Genomic DNA, 26,525 nt, shown 5'->3' with positions numbered 1-26,525 from the left:
GTGTTGATGTGTGTCACTCCAAGCGCCAATGGCATTGTATTGTCATTGCCTTTCACATATCCCCAACACTCATCCACACCCTGCTGCGCTTATTGTGAGGTGTGCGCATTGTTTCTGCTCCTCTGTGGCGCAGCTTTGCTTCCTGCATATGCAAATTACAACATTTGCATCGAGTATATTTTCGTAAAATGTACTATGCGCGCGCCACATGCGCCTCAAAGGCTCCTGCGTATCAGTTGCAACAATCTCTGGCACAGGTATGCACTTACACATGTATGTATGTGTGTATGTGTGGATGAAAGGAGATTTCGAGATGTGAGCCATTGTGATCTGGCGAAAATTTGTAGAGAGAAAAAATTCAGATTGATTTTAAGCACCTCTTGTAGGTTTAAAGATATAAGCACAACGTGTCTGTGTGTCTGTGTGTAGGTATGTATGTAATATGATTATATGGATATGTCTGAATAAGTACATATAAATAGTGTTTACTTAACAATAAGCCAAGTCAAGGTGCGACCGGTCTTAGAAAACACTTATTTTTATCATTTGATCTTTAATGTACACAGCGGGCATAGAATTCGGGACCACCGAATTATAGTCAAGCACCAATCGACTTGCTTATAGCGGCCACCTGTCACATACATATGTCAGCTGTCACAATAAACAAGGAATGTCGCACTTAATGTTGGGAAGAAGGAAGCTTTAAAGGAAGACTGTGAAACAGATTTCGTCAGCCAACAGACGAAGACTAGCGGAAGACCTCGTGAGTTTTTCAGGAAAACGATGAACCACAAGCGGCCGCTCAGTTCGCCGTAGACAAGACGGATATAAAATTAGTTAAAAAAAATATATATATCAAAACAAAATTATAGCTCAGCAGTAATAGGTCTCCATAGACAGCACCAAACTTCAAAGGTCTGCGGCTGAAGTGCAAGTGCAAAATGACAGTTCTGGAAATTCTGGAAATTCATTCCCTATCGATCGGCATAAACCGATTGGAAAGAGTTCAGAGAAAAGAGTCCAGATAGCTACGCGATGCCTTCTGATCCATTTGACTCTCTTCGCCTTAGTCACAGCAATATCTAGATTTTGGCCTAAGTTGTTGAATGGATTCTACCACCATATACATAAATAAAAAAAGTACAGCTATCACATATATACACATTTACTCAAGTATTTATATGTATTAACATACATATATACACTCGTTTGTATATTCAATAGAGAAGTGTATCACGCACGTGTAAGTAGATTTTCGTACCTTTTAAGCTGAACATATCAATTAGTGTTAAAAGCCATCAGGGCACGAGCATAGGTGTACCCGTATAAGCACTTAAAGGCATTGAAGGAGAAAGCTTGACAGCTACAAACAGGGATTACATGGAAATATGATACTAAGCTGAAGAAAAATGCGCTGTGGCGCCAATCTAATTTGTACTTACACTCAGCCATCAGCGAGAAGATCAGGCGCTAGTGATAATGGAAAAGTTTTTTGTTGACGGAAAGACTGGACTGATTAGTAAAATTGGGAAGTGGGTAGAAAAAAGATGCACTTTTTCCTAATAAAGAGCCATTATGAACATAAATATGTGATTGGAAAGAAAAGTACCTTATACATTTTGTCAAAAAAAAAAAAGCCAGAAAATGATGAGACAAATTGAAGGCTGTGGCTAGTTTCTACCAATAAATTTTTTGAAATTAACGCAAGCTAAAATCGGAAAAATCCTGTAATACTTTGATCAATACAACTTTGTAACATATGAGTTGAAAAGTGTCGTGCCTAAAACATAGATGGCACTAGTTTTATTGCATTCACCTATTTTTCAGTTAGTACATATATATATATAATTGGCGCGTACAGCATTTTTGGGTGTTTGGCCGAGCTCCTCCTCGTATTTGTGGTGTGCGCCTTGATGTTGTTCCACAAATGGAGGGACCTACAGTTTCAAGCCGACTCCAAACGGCAGATATTTTTTATGAGGATCTTTTTCATGGCAGAAATACACTCGAAGGTTTGCCATTGACTGCCGAGGGTGACTTGAAAAGTGTTATGGGGACTCCACTCCATCAGAAACAACAATAAAACGATGGTTTTCTGGGTTCAAAAGTGGTCGTAGAGACACCGATGATGCACAATGCAGTGGACGTCCCAATGAGGCGATAAGACCAGAAAACATCAAAAAAATCCACAAAATTGTTTCGAATGATCGAAAAGTGAAGTTGCGTGAGTTCGCTGACATCATAAAGATATCAAAAGAATGAGTTGGCTTTATATTGCATCAGCATTTGACTATGAGAAAGCTCTGTTCAAACTGGGTGCCGCGTTTCCTCACTTCATCTTCACTTCACCTTCACTTCCATCAAGACACCGCACCGTGTTTCAAATCAATCAAAACAAAGGCAAAGAACCCCAAAGGCATGAATTGAACCTCGAATTGCTCCTACATCCTGCGCCATTCGCCAGAAATGGCTGCCAGCAAACACTGCCTGTTCGCAGACCTTAAAAAAAGCTCGCCGGTAAGAAATTTCGTCCGAATGAAACGGAGGCTTATTTTGAGGCAAAAAATAAATCGTTCTACAAAAGTGGTATTGAAATGTTAGAGCGGCGCAGGAATGATTGCGTGTTGTTCTTGATGGAAATTACGTTGATGAATAGAGCCAATTTCGAACAAAAAAAAGAGTGTTTAAAGGTAAAAGCCTTAAAAAAACGCAATCAGATGAGAATTAATTGGTTACCATGTTTAAGAAAAAAATCTTCATTAACTTTTTGTGTATGTTATATTATATCTCTAAAGACAGAAATTTCGTTAGGATTTGATTTAAGCAAGTTCAAGTCAGAGAAATCGTCTGCTACTTTCATTACACAATGGTGCCATTCCAACTTGTATACCTATAAAACTCCTAATGAAACCTTTTACCTTTGGTTATCACCGGCCAAATTTCCTGCTTAAAATTTTTGCATAACATTTTAAGCCTCTAACTGCCTTTTTAATAACCTTTTGAGACACTTTTTTTAAGAGGGTCGACAAGACTCAATCAGATGAGAGTTGAGGGGCTAAAACATTTTCCACCAGAAAATGCCTCATTTAATTTTTTTAATACTGTTTTTTTATGTTTCTAAAGACAGGAATTATGTTTGAAGTCAATTTATACAGAGTTTAATTGTTTTCATGCCTGTACATATATTACTTCAGATTATAAAGCAATTTCAAAGGTTTTAGAAATAAAATATAAGTGACAACGCTATTCCCGAAATATTTTTAATTGATTCAAGGTGGCGCAAAATTAATCACCCTATCAGAAGATTTCTAATTTTTGCAAATGGGATCGTAGGCAACTTGTGGACTAGGCAACTGCAGTATACAATGGAGTGCGTGCTTCCAACACTCAAAATCAATTTTTTAATTACTAAAAAAAGTATTCAAAAAAAAAAAATGCTTCCAATCATAATTTATGTGCTATCACTTCATTTGTATTAATATTTATTATTTGTGCCTTAAGAGTTAAGTGGCAACGCTAAAAACAAATAGTGTTTTAATTAAAAATGTTTGCATTCTTTTCAACGTATTCTGTTTTATAGCAATGCCGAAATCTCAAATTAAATGTTGTTATTTATCTTTTTTTAAATAAGATGGCAACCCTTTTAAAAATATTATAATATTAAAAATATTACACTGCATTGTTATATGTGAATAAGTTTATAACTTTTTGCAATTAATATTATTTTGTAATTCGTTTCTTAATTTCCAACTAGGTGGCAACACCGGGTAAAGATATTTTTTATTAATGCATGATTTACAAATATTCATTAATAACTTTATCTAAATATATAATAATAAAATGTGTGATGCAAATGCTATTTATGCAAAACAAGTGGCAACGTAAACAAAAAAAATTGAACATATTTTGCTTAAAAATATTTGCTTTGATGTCGGTGCTATAATACTTATGTATTTTTTAATAATTTATTTTAATTTAAATACAAAAAGGTGGCAACACTTAACTAAAATGGGTGTTATACTCGTACACATCTAAAAAAATGTTGAAATCGGGGCAGTAGTTTTTGAGCGGCGCTTTTGAGAAGAACTGCCGACGTTTTTATTAACGAGTCTACCGAGAAAGTCGTCGTAGATACTTCAGGTAATTTCTGTTTAATTTGGTTATGTCACATGATGTCCAAAATTTTACAATTTTCGAGATATTTCGTTTTAAAGATTATTAGATTTTTTTAAATTTTTGTTGAGGGTGTGAAAGGGTTAAGGAATGCCGTAAGATCGCTGAGACTAAATACTGCGTGGTTAAAAAACATTTGTCTACATTCTTCGCTTCTGCACTTGTTCAATATCTCCAGCACATTTCACACCTCCCCACCCACCTGGCCAACATTGAGTTTGAGATTCGTTGACTTTGCAAATGCGCATGTCATCGCGTCACATTTAATTTCTTCATTTTCGTTCGCCTACAACAACTATAGCAACAATAATAACTTATAGAAACACAAATAAATAACTGTTGAAGAAAAATCGTGATCCGAACTCAACGATTGTTGAGGTTTTTGTTGCGATTTTGGTTTTTTTTTTGCAAAAAAAATATGGCTTGTAAAAATTGAGTATCCTCAGAATTCAAAACAAAAGCGATCATCAAGTTTATTTTTCTAAAAAAAAATCGTTTTTTTGCCTATTTTTTTGCCTATTTTTTGCACATTTGCAACAATTGCTTTGAAGCTTATCGGATATGCAAGATCTATGGTTTCATTTTCGTAAGCATGCCGGCGGTATTACAACAATACATACATACATACACGGCGCAAGATCTCCAAATAAGAAAATATATATTAGTATTGAAATGTACGAAAAAACTGAAAATAAATAAATAAAAGTAAACAATTCGCAAGAGTAAAGCCAAAGGCACTGCGCCGCCATATGGCCACGATATTTGCAAAATGATAAGAATCTCTGACGATTTCGACGAGTCGAGTAACCGCCGCCAATGCCATCGCTACCATCATCGCTATCGTCATCGTCATTATCAGCAACATTTGGCTCATGATGTATGCACAAGTATGATACAAGTACTAACTGGCAAATGCTGGAAGAAGTAGTTACTCATAGGAGTTGTTCCTAGGAGAACAAGAAAGTAGCAAAATTTAGGTAGTTTGCTGTAGTTCAATACTAAGTAGTTTGCCCTAAATTGATTTCTCTAAATGCGCATATGAATTTATGTAGGGTACATATGCATGTATGCATGTATGTATGTGTGTATGTATGCGTATTATTGTGCGCCAGTGCGATTAACTGATTTGTTCACATTTTAAACGTGATTTGCGATTTACAATGTAGTCACAGTAAACAGTGTTTTTTTTTTGTCTTTTGAAATCAGAAAAATCCTGCAATCGATTTCGGGCAAATGCAATTCGTTGTGGTCGAGTGACCAGCAAAAAGCAAAAGAGCAATAAGGCTTGCAAATAATGGCAACAATATGTAGCCATGCATTTTACTACTACAATACTATGAGTATATTGCTTTATTGCCCTTTGTTTATGTCATAAAATAAAAAAAAAATAAAAATATTTTTAATAATTTACTTATACCCCTACATATTTGGCAAAACACGACGTCTACAAGTCTACCAGCTATGCAGTTAGCAAAGTTGGCGTAAGAGTACGAATATATGGTTTTTTCTCTTTATTGTTGTTATTTCTAGTTCAGCTATGCTTTTTTGCTTTTGTTGTTGCTTTTACTTGCTATCTGCCATCAGTGGCCTATTCCTGTTGAATGCTATCTTCTTTTATTGAGCTCAATATAGTCAATGTGTTGAGTTTCTATTTTGTTTTTCTATTTTGGCCAGTTTTATCGGTCCCCAACGGCGTTGACCTTAATACAAAAATGTTGCTTCAATTGTCTAAGACAAGTCAATATTTGCGAGTGCATAACTATAATAGACTAATTTCACATAAGTGGGATATTTACGCAACCAAAACACGGGCGAGATGACACTTAGCAGATGGAGGACTATAAGAAGGCGCCTTCATTAAAGGCGGTGGTGGCACTAGTCCAGCAACAACGCTTTGTACATTAGAATATCCCGACAGAAGAAGAAGAGTGAAAAGAAATAGAAAAGTACGAACAGCTTTGAACAGGCGACATGCATTTGAAGCTCGAAGCATCCGACGATGGTGCGAACGGAACGGCGCTTCGTCATTTAATTTTATACTGGCATCCGAATATACACGGCGAAGGAAAAAAATTAGCTGCTCCACTGATATTACCTTTAATATAAGAAGCTAGTTTTTGGTCATAGTGTTATCTTAAACAGCCAAAGATTTACTAGCAACCCATTCATATTTTAATTCCACTACTCTAGACTTCAGAATAGAGTTTAAGGTAAAGTTCCCCACGCGAAAGGAATGGGATTTGAATTCAGTAGTCAAAGAGATTACAAGTGCACTTTACACTATTGCATCCAAGATGGATTGCGGTGTCGACACTGGTGTATATTCGAAAGATCTCGAAACTTCCAAGTCCTGGAGAATTGGAATAGTATTTTTCAATCAGAAGTTCTCGGGATAAGAAAAGCTTACAGTATAATTAAAAACCATCCGTAACAACTATCGGAAGTCTGCAGTTTTGCAGATAGTCAAGCGGGACATCGCACTCATCTAGGAAGATGGGGCGGCCGTACGATAATAGACGTAGAAGCTGCAATAAAGAGTATTCTAGGGAAACAGCCTTCCACTATCTGTGTTAGTGCCCAAGTCTGGGAATTCTCGATGGTCAACTTGAAAGAAATTGCTGACGGCATAGGCAGATTCTTAGTCAAATCAAGATGGTACTACTAAAACAAAACTTCTCGACCACCACATCCACCATCACCTTTAATAGCTTCGTCTTGGACTATAATCAAAGTAGTCAAACAAATTGAAGAGAGCTCTGATGGCTATACCGAAAATAGATCAACTAGCATTAAACATCTTTTGGCCAAATAGGGACGTATTTTTACTAAACTCATTGCCTGCTCATCCTGCTACTCGCCTGTGTGATTGTCATGTCAGTTGTCATATTATCGCCGCTAAGTGTGAAGCTGATTTGTCAATACTAGAATGAGCTTGTCAAAAATCGCTGATTTGACTTATCAACATCGGGTCCATTTGCATCACTAATCCTAACAAGTTTGCCACGCATTTATTATAGACACAGTGTCTGTATGTAAATGAGAAAAAGTAATGCAAAGCGCCGTGTAAAAAGCGTAATTGCTTGTGAAGCGTGTAAGTGTCTAATTCATAAAAAAAGAAACGATGCGATGTTTTTCACGGCTATTTCAATGCTGTCAATCATATGACTAAGCAATTTTTTCTCAAATTTTAATGAATATTTGTTGCTGTTTATTGTTTGTTTTTATCTACCCGCTTGTTGTTGGCTGATACGTTTTGTGTGTATCAATTGTTGTAATTGGTTTTCATGCCTAGTGCAAACGCTTATAGTATTGCACATATATACATACATACACACACATACATACATACACACATTTGTAAAGCAATGTAAGCCTGATTGTGCTACAATTTCCATTTTTCTATTGTTCATGCGGCTAGTTGTACTGTCTTTTATTGTTTTTGTTTTTTGTTTTGCTGCTTGTTGTTATTGATCTTGTTTATGGATAAATGTTAAAGATGCATAACCAAACAATGAGACTTACATATAAATATTATCTGAAATAAGAAACAAAAACAACAAAAAAAGCACAATAAAAAATTGAATTGTAATGCGGTTGATATGCAGAAAAAACTCATTAACTATTTGAGGTTTTTTCGTTTGCTGCCCATAGACGTATTTCTCATCATAGCCCACAATATGATATATTGCCATCTCACTCGCACATGCGGTGATTGATTGTGCAATGAATGCAAAACGTCAATCTCAATAATTGAAAAATTGCACACTTTTTATGGCAAATGATGCGTTCACTTGACTGCAAACAATCAATACACACACACATACATACATACATACATGAATACGAGAATTGCAAGTGCATATGCTTCACACTTTTTTACTGCACCATCTGACATGCCTAGGCGCACATGCGCACTCAGCTGAGCGATGCAGGAAAACCACAAAATTGAATTTACCGCCTCATGTGATATCGAACTGCGTCAACGACAATGACGCTAATAATGGCAAGTCCATTGAACGATTGAGTGCATGACATGCATTCAAAATCATGCCTAGGTAGCCGATAAAAGTGTCAGTACATATTTTGTTGTTGCCAATGAATTTGTTAGAACTTGGCAAGACGGGAAGGAATAGGAACGGGAAAAGCTGAAAGCTTTGAACTGATTCGAAAAATATTGAAGTGAAAGCTCAAATAAAGTCGGCGTGGAAGCTTTTCTTGGTTTGGGTGTTTTATATATATATTAAAAAAAATTTTTTTGTTAATTTTTTTTATCAATTTTTTTTTTATTTAATTTCAATTTTGGTTCCTTTTTGCATTAAACTCCAAAGGCCAAAATCGCGTAAGTGGTTATGGCGCCTATCAAGGAGATTAAGAAACCTTTAAATTGCATGCTAAGCTGAGTCAAAGTTGTCCTTATTTTCCGTTTTCTTAAGGTAAATAACTACTTTTCATTTTTTGAAAAGAATTTTTGAATTGCCTTAGAAGGAGTTCGGAAAACATTGAAGTGAAAGCTCCAATAAAATGTAGTCTGAGTAAAAGCTTCTCTTTGTTTGACTGTCATTATGTTAAGAGATATTTGTTAGTCACTTTTTTTCATTAAAATTATAAATTCTGTTTGAAGTGAAAGCTTGAAAGGGCATGCTCAGCTGAGTCATTATTTTCTGGTTTATTAAGTCGAGCAACTATCTATTTTTTCTTTTTTAACAGATTTGTAAATTCATTGTCAACAAATTTGAAAAAAGTTAAAGTGAAAGCTCAAATAAAGTGTGGTCGTAGTGGAAGCTTTTATTAGGCAGGGTTTCAGTAATGTAAATATAAGGAGGTTTCTAGGAGGAAAAGGTCTCGCATAAAATTCACCTGCCATGAGTCTGCCAAAGACGCCATTAAATTGTTAGGCTTTCCATTCCATTTGGGGGAAGAGTTCGATTTTAGCACTAACATACAAAGTGGCCCAAAATTAATCACCCTATCGGAATATTTATAATTTTTGCAAATGGCATCGTACGCCAATCATATTTGACACTTGCGGACTAGGCAACTGCAGTATACAAGCAGACACGAAGCGGAAGCGTGTAAAGGACAAAAGACAGATTTCCATCGGTCAAAATCACGTTTTCTTTACTTGTAAAAAAATTATTCAAATATAAAATTGGATGATTAATTTAGCGTTTTGGATAATTAGTTCAAAAAAATTTTTTAAATGCAAAAGCGGACTTCGACTTAAAATAAAATAATTTATCTTAAAGTTTGTCTAATAATTTTGTGTTTGCACTATGAAAAACTGTAATTGATTTGATTTAAAATTTAATAAAAATCGTTTAAACCAAACTCATTAAAAATTGAAAACCTTGTACTCAGTTTCATGATTAGTGAAAGCTCCTCCTTGGCCTTACTTATCAAAAAGCTTTCACTTATACGAGTATTGCCCCTAATGCTTTTTTAATCGGTGAAAATTAATTTACTCTGGCTCTATTTAAGTGCAGTCAACAGCGCAAATACTACTCTAACTACTTTTAAATCGATCATCAAATAGCGAGTGCAATCGATCGCAGATAGCATTGCGAAAAGCAGGGCAATCCAAAGAGACCTCAGCAGTAAAGCAATTGAAATCATTAAAGTGGAAACACTTGAAGAGAGAATGGCAATGCGCCTGTCCCTACGCCGGCGTTCACTAATCGCCGGTAGCTCAACGAGCGCGTACGTGAGCAAAAGTACCAGACGAGTGCAGTCAAGTGGGTGCGCATGCGCAAAGTGTGTAAACATGCAGTGGCAAGAGGACAGTTACATTGTAACAACAACTGTGCACAATAGTAGGCGCTACTCAGGTGTGAAAATTTGTTTTTTACTGAATTTTTTTTTGCCCTGTGCCGTTGACGAGTGTTGGCGCATTGACCCACACGTCTTTTGTGGATAAATATTTTATTTTTTGCCTTTTCAATTTTATTGATTTCTCATTTCGGGGTTTTTTTTGCAAAATCTTCTCTTTTACGTTCAAGTGAACTGTTTTGTTTTTCTTTTTTTGATTTTGAAAAATACTTGAAGCGTGTTGTGCGTTGAGTTTCAGGTTCAATTGCGAGGTTAATTAGTTGCTTTTACTTGGAGACTGTTTTAATTTAAATTGCACGGTACTGTTAGTTGTCGTTGTTAAAGAAATTCACTTACTTTTTTTGCCTTTCAGAAAGGGCGGTGGATGGTCGCCAGGCATGACACGCGGATCGGACATTTCCATTAGCGGATTGTAGAGTTTGCCAGGGTCAATGCCGGGCGGAAAGAGACCGAGCGGTGAATCCAAGCTAAACACTGTAAAGAGCAAAAAGATATGAAAAGGAATTATTTTTTAATTGAATAGAGTGAATAGAAATGGGTTTTAATTTTAACTAAAATAATATCTATGAATAAAATTGACTTTTCCAACGAAGCCAAGCGAAGTCAAGCCAAGGCAGCCAGCGTTAAAGGTCACGTATGATGATGAACTTCTGCAGGCTAAATATGCTGTAGACCTAAATACAGGGTGGGCCATATAGCGTTTGCTTTTTGAACCACCTATTTTTTTGAGAATGGTAACACAAGTGACATGTCAAATGTGTTTATAATTTACTTAAAAGTTTGATATTTACGAAATGGGGTGCTATACGCTTGAACAAAATTGGGAAATATTGAAAACCTATTTCCAAAGTGGTGAGTCTTCTTCTTCTTTTCTGATTTTCACATCGGTGGCTACGTCAATAAGCAAAATTGTCGGATTTGGGGATCAGAAAATCCACACGTTGCTGTAGAGAAGCAAAGGCATCCACAACGAGTCACTGTTTGGTGCGGTTTTTGGTCTGGCGGCATCATCGGGCCATTTTTTTCGAAAATTAGCGAGGAGCCGCGGTTACAATAAATGCCAAGCGTTACCGTGACATGCGCAACGAGTTGTTTCCAAAAATTGAAGAGGATGACATGGACGACATTTGATTTCAACAGGACGGTGCAACTTCTCACACTGCCAAAGTTACACTCAAACTTTTGGCTACCGTTTTTGAAAACCGAATAATCAGCCGAAATTCCGATATCAATTGGCCGCCTCGGAGCTGTGATTTAAGCCCGTTGGACTACTTTTTGTGGAGAGCCGTTAAGGACAAATGCTATTCGAATCATCCAGAGACGATTGATGCTTTAAAACACGTAATCGAAGTTGCCATTCATGAAATTGGAGCCCAAACAATCGAAAATGTGCTTAAAAATTGGGTTGATCGAATGGCCTACTGTAAAGCCAGTCGTGGCAGCCATTTGAACGATATTATTTTTCATTCATAAGTTCAATCTTCAAAATAAAAAAAAAGTTTGAAAAAATATTGATTAGTTTTTTTATAGCCGATTCAAAAAGCAAATTTTACATGGTCCACCCTATACATATGAACGTAATTCACAACATCAGGATATGAGACCAGTCATATTCGGTAGTACCTCCGTGGGGTAGTATTCTTGAAAATTGATAATGGGAATTTGACAAAAAAAAAATGCACGATGAACTTCTGCTGCTTAAATACCTACGCTATAGCTCCATGTAGCTCGCAATTTTAGAACGTGAGACCAGTCATATTCGGCGACACCTCCTTTTGATAAGTATTATAAAAATTCCCAAGTGCCTTAATGATAGCGAGCAGACAAAAAATTCCACGAAAATCTATGCAAAAAGTCGAAAATTTCTAAAGTAGCCAGAGCAACGGTGGAAGTTTCGGGAGTGGCGCATTTGTCATGAATCTTGGATGCCTCTGCAATACTTTTGAAGACCATCAGGTCGATCAAGATGAAATTGTGTCACATCGCAAAAAACGATGGACTGCCATTAATCATTCTAGCACTTCTTATTATTGGCGAATGCGAGTTTAGCAGTTTTGTGGCGTCGTGTAAGCTTCGGTTTTGCTAGTCTACTTTGTTATTTTAAATTCGAAACCTTCATATAATTTAGTTGGGGCTAATGTTTTAATGACAGTCAACCGTCTTACCTCTCTCTTAAACTTGCCGTCAATCTTAGGCTTTGGACTAGTCCTGTTAATTTTTCCATATCCATCAGGATTTTTTTAACAGTTGTGGGTGTTATTTTTATTTCAATTAACTTTTAGCTATATTTTGCGAACCGAGACGCCCGATTCACTATGAATTAGAATACTTGCGCGCTCCTCGGGAGACAGCTGCGTTCCTTTTGGCATAGTGCCCTAGAAAGTTATTTTCCCCGTACGAAAATCATTTATTTACTGATGGGAACCACTGTTGCTAACTGTAGGGAGAATATCCTAGTACATGCATGGGGTTTTGTCTAAAAAATGTTTATAGGGGAAAAAGGACAGATTTTTTTTTTAATTTACTAAATATAGAAAATTTTTAAGAGATACAAAAAGACATTGAAAAATTTCCTGAAAATAAAAATCTGGTTCCAAACTTCTTTCATTGTTATGGCAGCGTTCTTTTTAAATACATTGTATTGGATTGGTAATATTGCCGAGGTGGTGAGAATTCGCTTGCTCTCAAGTTGTGCGCGCTTTTTTCTTTTTGCTTGCAGAAATTTTTGAGTAAGTTTTAAACGATTTTGCTTTTAGCTTTTGTTTTAACTTTTTTTATATATTACAGAAATGAGTTTACCATCTGACTACCCCGAGGAAAGCAAGAGCAAGCGATTAAAATCGGAAAGCGGAAGTTCAACGATCACTTTAAGGGCTGGCTTGAGGCTGTAGCAGAAGATCCATATACATGTAAATACGCTGGTTGCCATAAAATTTTAGTATGCGTCAAATCCGATCTCATAAAATCGGAGCCAAAAGCAGACAAAACAAAAAAAAAGATTGTAAAAACAACGCCGAAGATAAAGAATTTTTTTAAGAAGTATCAGACCGACAGTTCAAAAAAATTTTAAAATAAGACTCAGTATGTTTTTTGCGGAACACAATGTGGCGTTACATGAAGATGGTCCACTTCTAATACCACTTTTAAAAGAAATTGCGTCCGATTCTAAATTATTACAGAAGTGTGAGCTCCGCAGACAAAAATGTATCAGAATAATAAAAAATATATTGGCCAAAGTCGAGAAAAACAATTTAGTAAATTTAGTATTGTTAGTACCTCATAATACTGGAATTGTGAGAAAAGCAAGTATAGGGATTGTTATAGGGAACCTTTTTCTGGGCGTAGGGGGAAAAATTTAAAAATACGATTTTTTTTGTGGGCACTGTAGGAATTTCTCAAAAAATTAGTTAACAACACTGATGAAAACTACGCTACTTGCCTCAAAGAATCTTTTGAATTGTGAACTGTGTATGAAAATGTTACGAAATTGCCACAACCAGAAATGAGATCTTAACGAAAGCAATTGTCCCTTCTCACTACTTTATATCCTTCAAGAAACGCAAATTTCAAGCAACGCACGAACGTAACGAAACTTGCAGCAAAAATAATTTATTAATTTGACAAAATAATTTAAGATAATCGCTTGTTCGTGCACGCATTTAAATGCATTGAGAGGTAACTCAAGAAAATATTATCCAGCTATTTTAGGAGAAAAATTATGAAGCTGGTTTGTGCCATATGGCTATTTCGCTTAGTGTTCGCAGTTACATGCGCACCTTCGAAAATAATTAGAGCCCATATACTGGCGGACCGAAATCGACCTGCTATTTGTTTTTTTTTTTTTGGAGCGTAGAGGCGTCTGATGAATAGATCCTGGGGTTTCGTGACTCCAAATCCGGTTATTTTGCTTGCCTGTAAAGTCACTTAACCAGAAGTGAGATGATTCTCTTTAATAAGTCAGCGCCCCGAACGCTTGGCGAACGTAGTAGTGCTTTTGTTAAAAAGTTTCAACAATTTCAACGCACTGTGGTTAATTCAGTGGTTAATTCTGAAGCTGTTTTTTTAACTTCGCCCGTTAAAACTTTCAAATTTCGAGCGTATCTATTGAAAAATCCTTTACGTACAATATTAAGTATTGCAGGATAAATTTGGAAAGTTTAAAGGAAAGAATACATTTATTTTTTGCTAAAGCAATGCCATTCTTTAATGACCCAATTTGTTATCATTCACTTAATACGCATAGGCACTTATTCATTTTGAGCTTTTTTATCATCAAATATATACACTTATTGAGGCGTTTTAAGTCCCTTTTTCCTTTAAACAATTCCTCCTTCAGTTCGTTTCTCCACCTAGACCATTTAACATACCTGTTTTCATATATTTTTTTTGTTTTTTTGTTTTTCGAATCCCTTTAACTATGCTCCCGTTTCCTGTTCAAATCGTCTGCTTTGCGAAAAAGAGTCATTAGGCTAAAAGTTTTTACCGACAGACTGTCATACATTCACTAACGACAGTTGACAGCACATTTGCAGGTAATTTGACAAACTAACTGTTTTTCATAGCACTACTTTAGCACAACCACTGACTTGCACTTCCCGCCCCTATCTGTTTCTCTCACCAGCCATTCTAGCCATTCTCATTGCATGCTTTCGGGCTCAATCCACATACTGCATTTGAATTAAGTTTTTAAAAACTCATAGTCGGAAAAATAAATTCAATTGTGGTTTCATTTATTTATTTATTTATTTATATGCGCGTTGGCGAAGGTGCAAACAGCTCTGCTGGCGCTCCAATGCAGGCCGTCAGCCTCGGGTGCTGATTATGGGCTACACAGCCAAACAATGTTGTACATATCGATACCGCACCCGAGCCATCAACAGCACCAAACAAATACAACAAAAATTCACTGTTTTGGCATTCAACTTTCATGTGAGCCGCTTTTGGCTTTCATACATTCGTGTGCTTGTGAATATGAGTGTGTTTGTACGACAGCTTTCTAGCAATTCGCGAAGGTGGAATAGTTTTGTCTGCAGCAACACAATTTATGATGTCTTTGCTGTGGCGTTTGGGAAAGTCAGAGTTGAAGTTGGAAGTCGTTACGGCGGAAAAGGCAAATTTGCATGTGTGCTTTGCCAGCGCATGAGGCTGATGATGGATTGGAGGAAAGAGAGCGGGAAAGTGTTGAAAAATATGAATTGTGGTAAAATTTAACTTTATACACACACATACACACATACTCGCATACCATTCGTATGCTAAAGAGTGGCATAAATCGAAGAAGTTCACAAGTGGTGCTGCGAATAAAATGGTAATGTGATTTGTGTGTGATTGAAGACGACCTTTATACGGGTGCATGTAGAAATTTGCATATACGAGTATGCACACATACATATGCATGTTTGTGCATGGTAAATACAGTAGGAGCAAAAGCGGTTTAATCGGAGATAAAGACACATTTTTTTCTGCCGTCCGAACCTGGAAAATCTTTAGTCCTGAAACGGAGTCAAATAATTACGGTATGCAAAAAAATTTGTAATATAAGATGCGTTTTGAAGTAAACATAATTTTTTTAGTTCATCGGTGTTATCATCTGTTGACAAATATAAGCGCTGATGAATGGGATGATGTGCTTGACTCTTTAAATCTATCAATGACGTCAAGTATCAATGGAAATCTTAAGTGTGTGACTTAACCGTTTAACGACTCCGAAAATCCTAGAAAGGCTGAAACCAAATATATATAGTATAATATATGTTAAGGCTTGTATGCTGAATTCAAATCTGCCGATATAGCTGATAAATTTTAAATGGCGTTTTCATTGGGCCGATAATTTTTTAAAAATTCTTTACTTCCCAAAAATTCACAACTTAGGGATTTCGAAGCTGCTTATTACGAATGTACATATAATTCAGATTTAAAAAACCCCAACTGGCGGGAAATTTATTTATTTCAAAAGTAATCGCACTTGCTTCGAATTTCTTACAGAGATGGCGTCGGGGTCAGTTTCAACGAATTTGAAGCCACATAAGGGACTTAAAATGCTGCATCTAAAATGCGAATCATTCTCTATTTTTCCTTGAAACTGGTAAAAAAATTCCAAATATTTCATGTTTACAATTATTTCTAAAATGTTTTAGAAATAATAAATAATAGCCAAAGCAAGTCGTGGTTATTTTGTAGGTGGAACATAAAGAGGGAAAACTAAAGATTTTCATCTCAAACAATCATTTTTTTCTTATTTACTAAAAAAAATTGTTAAAAAATAAGATCGGATGATTACTTTTGCGCCATCTTGTATATATGTATGTATGTATTTCTCAGATCAGTTAAAGATTAACCCTACTTTTTAAAATGAGGAAACCTTCAAAAAAAAGGGGGCGTGTTTTGAAGCTCTACCATCTGACAAACTTTTGTCCCATTAGTACGGCATCAGCGCCGATATCGACTTTTTGTCTGGCAACGAGAGACGTAGAAGTATCTGGTACTTGTGGTATTATACATATCGAAGAAGATCTTCGAAAGAAAAAGCAATTGTCCGTCGCGTTCTGGGTTATGCGCCCACTTGGCCGTCTGGCGCTAGTGATTCGCAGTGGACAAAGCTCCAGACCTGTCAAAATACTGCTTTCAGGACAGACACGGGATGCCTGCTGATGTCCCCCTTGTAATAATTTCACAACAAGGCTTCAATGAAGGAGCACAGCATAATGCTCCGCATGTAATTTCGGTTGTGTGAATGTGTGCTACCGTAAGAATCACCATTCGCAGACATTTGCTGGAAGCAGAGCCAGCTCCCAGGCGAGTCAGGAGACTAGAACTAATCTAGAACTACAGCGACGAAATCCAGGACGTACGTAACTGTAACTACTGGACCGGGCAGTAAATAGACAGATGCTAAACTACAATCATCGGGAGATTTTCACCACCTTCCCAAGTCTCCGACCCCCGAATGCCGTTATCGGAGTCCAAACACTATCCATTGCAGACGAAGAGCTTCAGCTGACTCGTGAGACCCGCCTATCTTTGGCCCATTTACTATATAGATTTTGTAGTTGGTTAAACTCCTATTTACCTAGATACGACACCGACATACTAAGTATACGTCCGACATGCGAAAGCGCACCACACGCTGGTAAGCACCTATTCACATGCCCTCTCAAATCCACTCACACTCCCTCTTAATCCAACCATGGAAACAGCACGTTTCTCGGGCTTACCGTTAGATGAATTAGACTGTGACCACATCGCACTAGCAGGGCCTAATGTACTGCTATAACACTAACACTAACACCAACAACAAGAGCAACAACAACAAAAAGAATAAGATTAGCAACAACGAGGGCAACAAAAACAAGAACAACAACATATCCCTTACACCATTATTCAAGACCATAACGCTTTGATCTAAAGGTAAAAATTTAGATCTCTGAACAAGGGCGTCTTACGTAGTATGGTCTTGGCAGGTATATGGATTTGATTAAATATTGCAGAATATGCCGCACCAACCCCCACCACCAGCTTCGGCCATCCATAAACATGTTGGCCCTACCTCTGTCTCCAAATGTTGCACCCTCCGCTCCTCCCTCGAGGGAATATAAATTGAAGAAGTGTCACTCAGAGCCAGCGGGGTTTTATAACATTACAATGGACGAATTTTAATTTTTTCTCCAAGTGGGCCCCTGGCGTGGGCAGCTATTTACCCTAACCTAACCTAAGATGTAGCTGTGATTTAAACTTTTTTGTGCATTCCCGTTGGAGATCGATGCCACGTCGACTATGCAGCAAGGTCCCAGGCACTTCAGTTTAGAACTGGTCATGTAGTTTTTGCAATGAAGTTATAACGCACAATTATTTGAATAAACTAATAATCACTAATAAACTAAAAATCACTAAAAATAATTGAATGAATCGGCACAATCTGTATCTTTGTGTCTAAGCATCCACAAACGTTTAAAGCAGATTTCATGCCAGAGTAGGTACAAATAAAAAAATAAAATAATTGGTGCCTACACTTCTGTTAGTTGTTTGGTCGAGCTCCTTCTCGTATTTGTGGTGCGCGTCTTGGTGTTGTTCCACAAATGGAGAGTCTTACAGTTTTAAGCCGGCTCCGAACGGCAAATGATTTTTTATGTGGAGCTTTTCCATGGCAGAAATACACTCGGAGGTTTGCCATTGCCTGCCGAAGAGCGACCGCTCTTTTGAAAAATTGACATTAATAGTTGTGCACATTTTATTTGCGCTCACTGTATTTTAAAGGAAATTTGTTATTCGCAACTAGGCAGCATTTTTTAAAACTTCCGCAAAACTTTCCTCGTGTGACACAGCATATGAGTGGCAGAAAACGCGAACAAGCGGCCTGTATGGATATACGCACACCTATAAATATGAATATACAACTACATATATGTATATATGTATGTGTGGATGTGTGCAGGTATATATAATTCCACAGACTTCCACAAATATTGCACTTTCGCAACGGATGGCAAAATAGACATTTTTTTGGTAAAAAGAAACAAACACAAATAATCACAAAAATCGCGTAAGTGCAATAAAAACAAATAATTTTGAAATCAACAACAAAAACAACAATAGTAAATATGCACTTTGTATGTAATATACGCCCCAATAAACTTTTGAGGTCTTATAAATTGTCCTCACTTTTCGCAAACATTTATATTTGTTGGTTTTGTTGTTCTCGACTGCGCGATTCATATTAATAATATCCGTTTGGGGAGCTTAAAAAATAAGTATGTGGCAATGCAATTTGACATGCATGGTATGCATGCGATTGATAGTGTGAGTGTATGTGTATGTGTGCAAGTGTTTCGCACTCGTATAGCAGCAAGTCGTCGCAGAAGGATGTAAGTACAGCAAAATAAATAGCGGCAAATGTGGGAAAATAAGCGCTGAAATATGAAAAACTTGGGATTTTTAAGGAAGCACAACTGCTGGAGGAGCATGAGGGGGGGTGGCGACGGGACAGGCGTGCAAGGATGTCTTAGCGTATACGTTATGATGTATGAAAAATCACTAACTACCGCATAAACAACTCAAGGCATGTGGAAGCGTGAAGCGCCAGCACCAGGTGAGAAGGATGCGACTTCAAGTGCGGCGGCAAGGAAATAAATAGACAAGCACACAAACACACGACCGTAACCAAATTTGCTTGCATGCGTTTATATGTTTTTTTGTTTTTTGTATGTTCGGTAGGAATTAAGGGAAGTAAAGCGCCTACTTTTTACTGCCTGTTAATACAAATACATTCGCTTTTTCACAGACATCCTGCACTGAAAAATCATTGAACTAATACGAATTGAAGGGATAAGGACTTTGGATGTACGCTAAGCGTTTACTGTGGCAGCAGAAGGAAAATAAGAAAATTTAGCTTCCCTATACCAGTTGATCTACTAATATTTTTGCCAGTACACTTTTTCCGTTCTACATATTCGCAAACCCTCAGCATAATCACACACATATCCTTCTGCCTGGCTGATTGCGTTTGTGACGCATTAAGGGCTTTATAGGAAAATCAAATCGCTTTGCCTGCGCAAAAATAAATATGCGTTAAAATATTTGAGTGTATCACAGGGTGTGCCATTTATAAGAATGGTAGATAGTTGTTGCCCGATTTGCTTCTTCTATGGCCTTGTAGGAACTTATATTCAGCACAATTTTAATTAAGTTTTATTTTTAAAATTAGTTCAAGTACCTACCTTGCCCTGACGCAATAAATTTTAGAAAAAAAAAATGAACAAAATTGAGGTTTGCACTTTAACCCTAAACTCTTTTGCGTCCTCTACTCTTCTCAATACCTCAACCAGACCCGATTCCGTCAATATACCTGGAACGCAGTCGGGCTGGACTCATGGTGAAAATAACTCAGTAGCTGTGGTCAAGATCAGACCATTAACAGGCTTTCTGCAAATTTGAAAGAATCAGCTGATTGGCTGACTTCATCAGGGTCATAATAGCGGTTTATTTAAGAATAACCTAAGATTGTGTTGGTGTTATATGGAAAAAATCTACGTAGCCTCGGCTCATATTACTTTGTTGCCATCTAAACAACGACTAATTGGACAATTGTGAGTGAGAATTCTGCTGCCAAGTACTCGGTGACGTGGTATGCGAAGTTGTTCTCAAGATTTTCTTTCTCACCAAAGCAGATTAGCCAAACCGGTAGTCTACTACCCTTGGGTTTGACTAATTGTAGGTGCCTTTCTTCTGGGCGTGCCAGGTCGAAATGCTTACTTCTGCTTCCCGCTCTGGCATCGAATGCGAAAAGTAAGTGTAGTTGTGCTTCTGGAGGTCGCATTATCGGCAGAAATCATCGGACCTTATCTCGAGCCTGCGCTGATGGCTGCACAGTCTGCAATGACTAGTGAAATGCCCGTATTTGGAAAACCACCCATGGACACCGACAGTCATCGATACACTCTTACTTCCTTCTTAAACTCCCGACCCCCGAATGCCGTAATCGGAGTCCAACCACCACCCGTGGCAGACGAAGAGCTTCAGCTGCCTCGTGAGATCAGCGTACCTTTGTCCGAATTACTCCTACCTATCCAGAATAGACCCAGAAATACTCAATATATGTCCGGCATGTGAAGGCACAACAGCCGATGGTGGTTAGTTCACCTATTCACATACCCTCTCAAGCCCACTCACCTTATATCCTTCTCCCTCTGGACCCAAGCCGTCGGAACAGCACGTTTCCTGGGTCTACCGTTAGCTGTTACACGACGACGATTGATGAAAGTGTAAACTGCTACAAAAACCACAACAACAAAAGTTTTGTTTTGAGACTAAATATTCCAGCAATCTTCTTTCGAGTGATTTATGTTTCCTCGTAAGTGTTTTGTACACTCATGAAGTGTTTTTTCAGAAGAAGGTGCATTCCTGTCTTCTTCTGTTCAATCCTGAATTATGGTATTATCACTTTTGGCGAGTCGGCCATATTCTTAGATGATATCACATTTCCTTTGCCAAAATTTTTCCTAGCCACGTTCAACAGGGTACACTTTAGTGACCGCTGCGTTAAATAAGAAATTTTATGTCGGTTTTGGGGCTGTGAATGTCCACACATCGTGCATGGAGTACTTTTGCAGGACACCACTTAAGTTATTGTTTGGTAAGTTCGGCACGCCATGTACACCATAGGACTATTCTTTTTCGAGGATATCGAAAGCAGTGCTGCAACCATCAATATTGTCTGACATTGATCCATGATCACCAAATTTTTACGACCATTTATTGAGGAAATCAGTAGAAGGATTATCGGCTGGAGCAGAAAAGCGCAATAGACGAATAATTTTGTCATTCTGAGCGACAATCAGGCGATTCTGGTTCTTGAGTGTATAGAGAAACTGAATCTGTTAGGAACGCACAATCGTATTCGGCTACTTTGGGTTCCAGTACGATAACTGGGAACGAAGTAGCGAACGCATTAACAAGAGAGGATGCGACCTCTTCATTAATAGAGCTTTTTCTTGCCATGGGACAACACGCCATCAAAGAAAAGTTTAGAAGTGAAGAGCTAAGACTATGGGAAGTTAGTTAGCACCAAACTATCGAGCTGCACCAGGCGAAAACCTTACTGGGGGGTACAAAAAAAAAGGTTGAGAAACTCATAACTCTTCTAAATGATAAACTAAGAATACTTTACGAGCATTCTAACTGACTCTTATCATTTCTGCGATCCATCCCAGCAGACTACAATGCACTTTCTCCTTAAAGGCAGCGCTATAGCGCCGAGCAGGCTGGACATCTCGGCCATTTGCAGCCAGAACAAAGACAAACGCTCAGTCCAACCTACCTCCATCTTTAGTTTAATAAGGGAGCTGGGTCGTAATGAGGTACTGTGATTAATAAAGGACGCAAAAGACCATGAAGTTAAAGTGCAAACCTCTAATAGATATAAATCTAAATCGAATACAAACAGACAAGCTATGGAGCGCTTAGAGATCAAAAGAAAAAGTCATTTGATTTTTATCAAGTGAAAAAAACTGTTCAAAAACTAAATGGATGATTAATTTTGCGCCACCTTGTACAAGCAGCGCGTCCATCTTTCTTAAGATTTTTGGTGGAGCTTCGTCTCCAGTTTTTGATGTGCGTTGTGATATTAATAAATGCAGGAACTCACAGTTTTATGCCGTCTCCGAATGGCAGATTATTTCTATGAGAAGTCTTTTCATGCCATGAATACACTCTGACATTTCCTTTGCCTATTGAGGGTTGCCACTCCATCCACCATGGATGATTGCCTTCGTATAGAAAATACCTTTTCTAGCACTTTTACTACTTCAAGTCTACTCTGGGTTTCGAATCCGAAGCAGCCCAATGGTAGCCATATACGAACTCCCTCGGCTACGGCGGCCAAGAAATCACATAAATGCTCTCATATTTTCTGAAGAAAGAGAAAAATAAACAAATAAATACATAAATAAATAAATGCTCACCATCCTCTCGATCTTCTTTACTCTCATTGTCCCCATAAATTGCATTGATTCAAACAAAATTTTGGTCGGAGGAAAGCGAAATTGACGCATTTTCGCTCAGTTATTCATAGGCCCTATTGAGGCTCTATGCTCCAGTGGGAGAAACAGGAACCGACGATGAAGATGATTCATAGCTCTCATGAGCCAAATATAGTGGATACACAGGACACCCTGTATAAAGTATATGCTCGCCTTTATGACACGTATTTTGCATCTCTTTGCTTCCGCTACCACTTCCTCTACCTTTAACTACATTTTATCGCGGCTGCTAGAAGTCTACTTAAAAATCCTTAAAAAATTATTGCCTTTATTGCATGAGCTTATCCCTGTCGCATAAGCGCTCATCACGCGATTTTCTATGAAATTCTTGCATTGTTGTAACAAAAGTCTTCAGTTTTTAATCCACCCTGCCCCGCTTGCTACATTGTACCCATTCTCCAGCTGCCATTCAGCTGCCTTCGAGCAGCGCCAATGCGTCGATTCGTTGGCTTATGAATGATTCTCATTATTTCATATATCCTTACATATCTCTTGAAACGCATACACGCTTAAACACATACATGCATATACACATCTGCAAACGCATACATTTATTCATATGCTTCAGCTTCAATGCACCACTCCAGCTGAAAGCGTCTGAAATGCTTTGTACCTCACCTCCGTCGCCACTGTCACGCCTATTTGTACGCCACTTTCATAAGCTTTTGTTTTGCATTTGAATAGTAGCCGTGTCTTCAACTTAGTCTTTGACAACCCCAACCCCTCGCTTGCGTAGGGTTTGAAGAAGTGTTTCTTCTCACATACACACACATACTTACACACCTTACATATGTGGGTGTATTTGTACAAGTCAGTCTTATGAAATCATTCACTGGAATGTCAATATTACGCGTTGCCATTCGCTTGCTTTGCCGCGGACGCGGATTCCACTAGTTCGCGACGATTGCCAACAATGTTGCACAGATTGATTCAGCAGTGCATCCTGCGCCAAACACTCAATGGCGTTTTTTCTTCTTTTTCTCTTCATTTTCATCTTTTTTTTTCGTTTTCAGTTCCGTCATCATCAGTGCTTTACTTGTTTCTGGAGCATGTGTAGAAGGATACTTCAAGCGTAAAATCTTAATAGAATTATAATTTCCATTGTTTACAAGTCGTCTCCGGCTACGGATGGTTAAGGAAACGTTTTCTGGTTGTGCTGTGACGGCAAAAGCTTAGCTCACAGGTAGTTGCGCTGCCTACGGATGTGTTTATTGTTTGCCAAAGCTTTGTTCTTGGAAGGCTTACGTACTAGTTCATACTCGTATATTCAATGGGGTATCCAGTCTTTGTTTTGCGGAGCATGTGTGCGTGTGGCAGGTGTTGCAAACAATTTTTATTTGAAGTTATAATAATAAATTAATTTTATCTGTATTCGATTATTTGTGGTGATAAGCGTAATGCCAAGGACGTTGTGTAGGTCAAGGAACAGAAGAGTTGATTATTACAGTAGAACCTAGATTAGCAAGGAAACTCTACAAGTGGTAAAAAACTCAAGGTCCAGTTTGTTTCCACCACAGGAAATATATATAAATGTACATAAAATGGGCACTAAGGTTAGATTTTTGTGGCACTAGGCTTAGAGCAGCCAATTCACTTAGACGATGTAGGTACGCTGTGTGACACGAGAACCTCAGTGTTTATTCATTAAGGAACCATTTAGACGCTCTTCTGAAGAGAAGGATGGGTTTTAACCCAACACCGGTTAGTTCCGTAAGAGAGCCAGCAAAAGAAAATTCCCTAACACCCTGGCTCTACTCCTAGTTAAGGCAGGACAATTACAGAAGAAGTTTTCTACTGTTCTTCCTCTCCTCTACAACTTCTGGAGTGTTCATGAAAAAATACTCCTAGCCTAGAAGAGTGCATACCTAACAGCTAATGACCGGGGACACAAGCCACGACCCTGGAGATGTTCTCTCTTCAGAGTTTGTGCATTTCTCCTGACCTTTTTTTACCTATTTGCGGTCAATTGATAGCCTGGTTGTAAATCACATATTTTATTCTCTGCATGCCCTATTGGCCTCCTGGAGAATATTTTTGTTTTATCTTTAATTTGCAAATTGCCATAGGAGTCCCAATACGGCCTCTATTTTTAAGCAGTGGACGATTAGTACCCTTTCTGGTAGCTCATCGGCCTTGCAATTTCCTTCAATATCTCAATGCCTCAGAGCCCATATAAGATATACCTTGAAGACGATTCTAGTATCATTTAGAGCTACCACGCATTCCTAAGTAACCATTGATCTTAGTATTACTTAATCCATTGATTTGATGACTGGCTATTCGAGAAGATATTCATCGTAGTTTTTGTTAAGGTACACAGCTACCTCCTTTTTGGCTAAGGCTTGGGCCTAGTAGAAGCTACAATAGACGCTAATTCCAATACTAGTTCTTTAGAAAAAACTCTCTTTTATTTTCTGGCCTGAATGTATCCGTTCAAAAATTGGCGCTTACACCCTTTCGTTGGGTGTTTGGCCGCGGGTCTCCTCCGATTCGCGGTGCTTATCTTGATGTTTTTCCACGAATGGAAGCACCTTCAGCTTAATGCCACCTCTGAACGTCAGATGGTTTTTATGAGCAGCTTTTTCGTGCCAGAAATACACTCAAGGGTTTGCCTTTGCCTGATGAAGGCCAGCCGCTATTAGAAAAAAACCCTTTCATAATTCATCCTCAGAGCGAGCTTCGGAACCATGCGCAAACTCAATCCGCTAAGGTGCAATAGCAAATATGAAACTTTAGTAAGCTAATAACAGATGCCGAGAGAACTCTTTGTGAACTGTGAATTATCTATTTATCTATGCGGTCCCCCAGTATTGGTAGTTTTTCAAAGCTATACGGCCATACAGAAAAGACCAAAGGGTATCACACAGGGTGGGGTACTTTGCTCACAATTTTTATACTACTCAATCTCGAAGCTAGCCCAGCTCAGCAAGAGTTTCATTGGTCTCATACGCTGACGATTGTTCAATATTAGCGTACAGAAAAATCATTGAAGACTTGAGCTGAAAAGCAACTTATTAATTCTCCGATGTTGTTGTTGTTATTGTAACATTATAAACCTTATAAGCGTAGCTCTTGTAACTGTTTCAGATCGTTTTCGCTGCTTCATTGCCAGAAGTTTTACGCTTTCCCTACTAAATCCACGGTCGATGAGGCACAAGATTAAAGAACTGCGAAAAGGTTTTTCAAACCAAGCATTGCTGGGGAGGTAAATACAAGGTTATCCGCCGTCCGCATCTACACATGCGGTACCTGCGTGGTTAGATTCAACCCGTTAGGGAAAAACTGAGCCAATCCGATACTTAGGACTGGCTGCTATGGGAATGGACCCGTTTGTTTATCGAGAGCTGTTGTAGAGGCAGTTGATGAAGCTGAATACTTGGCAGATCACAGCACTACGAACGGCAACTGCATATCTTCTGATATCCCCAGTATATAATTTAAGCAGTGACACGAACAACCAGATAATGAAAGTGAATGCCCTGCTGAGAGACTACCGTAGGGACTACACTAGACAGATACTTGCCAAAAGCCAATTCGCATTCCAGATATATCAGAAGCCTTTCTTACTTACGTGCCGTTCTGATACCATAATGTGGACCACTACCTGCGAAAAAAAATTTAGGGAAGAGAAAACCGTCTACAGCCTTCCTGTGCTGTTGATGTAGTGGAGTAGAGAAGCCATCCCCAAAGGGCACGCAAAGGAATCCCAAGCGCCTACCCGCCAGATCCGGACATTTTTAGAGAAAGTGCATTTGCAGTCTCTTTCTCTGCAGGATCCCCACAGCTTCTCCGCATGGGTACCGATCACCCTATGACCAGTGAACACCGTATTGAGTTTGGGAATTGAGTGCCGGTTGATTCCCATCACCTAAAGAGTTCTGTTTATATTGTATTCAGGCCATAGTGTTTTCGAAATAGCACACGATGACACAGACCTCCATGTGTCTTGCGAGTTTTTTAGAAAGAAATTGTGTAGTTTCACTTTAACAACGC

The 26,525-nt window shown here is 38.2% G+C and overlaps 1 protein-coding gene across 2 annotated transcripts in view; it reads right to left on the bottom strand.

Annotated features, from left to right (window-relative positions):
• Window positions 1-26,525, bottom strand: part of LOC129244850 (protein jim lovell) — a 44,881-nt gene that overhangs the window by 1,179 nt on the left and 17,177 nt on the right. For both annotated transcript variants that reach the window (XM_054882736.1, XM_054882737.1), the window contains exon 3: window positions 10,336-10,473. In XM_054882736.1, coding sequence (XP_054738711.1) covers window positions 10,336-10,473 — 138 coding nt within the window. The remainder of the gene's footprint in view (window positions 1-10,335; window positions 10,474-26,525) is intronic.

The sequence above is a fragment of the Anastrepha obliqua genome, chromosome 4, assembly GCF_027943255.1.
Source record: "Anastrepha obliqua isolate idAnaObli1 chromosome 4, idAnaObli1_1.0, whole genome shotgun sequence".
NCBI lineage: Eukaryota > Metazoa > Arthropoda > Insecta > Diptera > Tephritidae > Anastrepha > Anastrepha obliqua.
The sequence above is the reverse complement of the archived record's forward strand: the minus strand, read 5'-3'. Positions and strand labels throughout refer to the sequence as shown.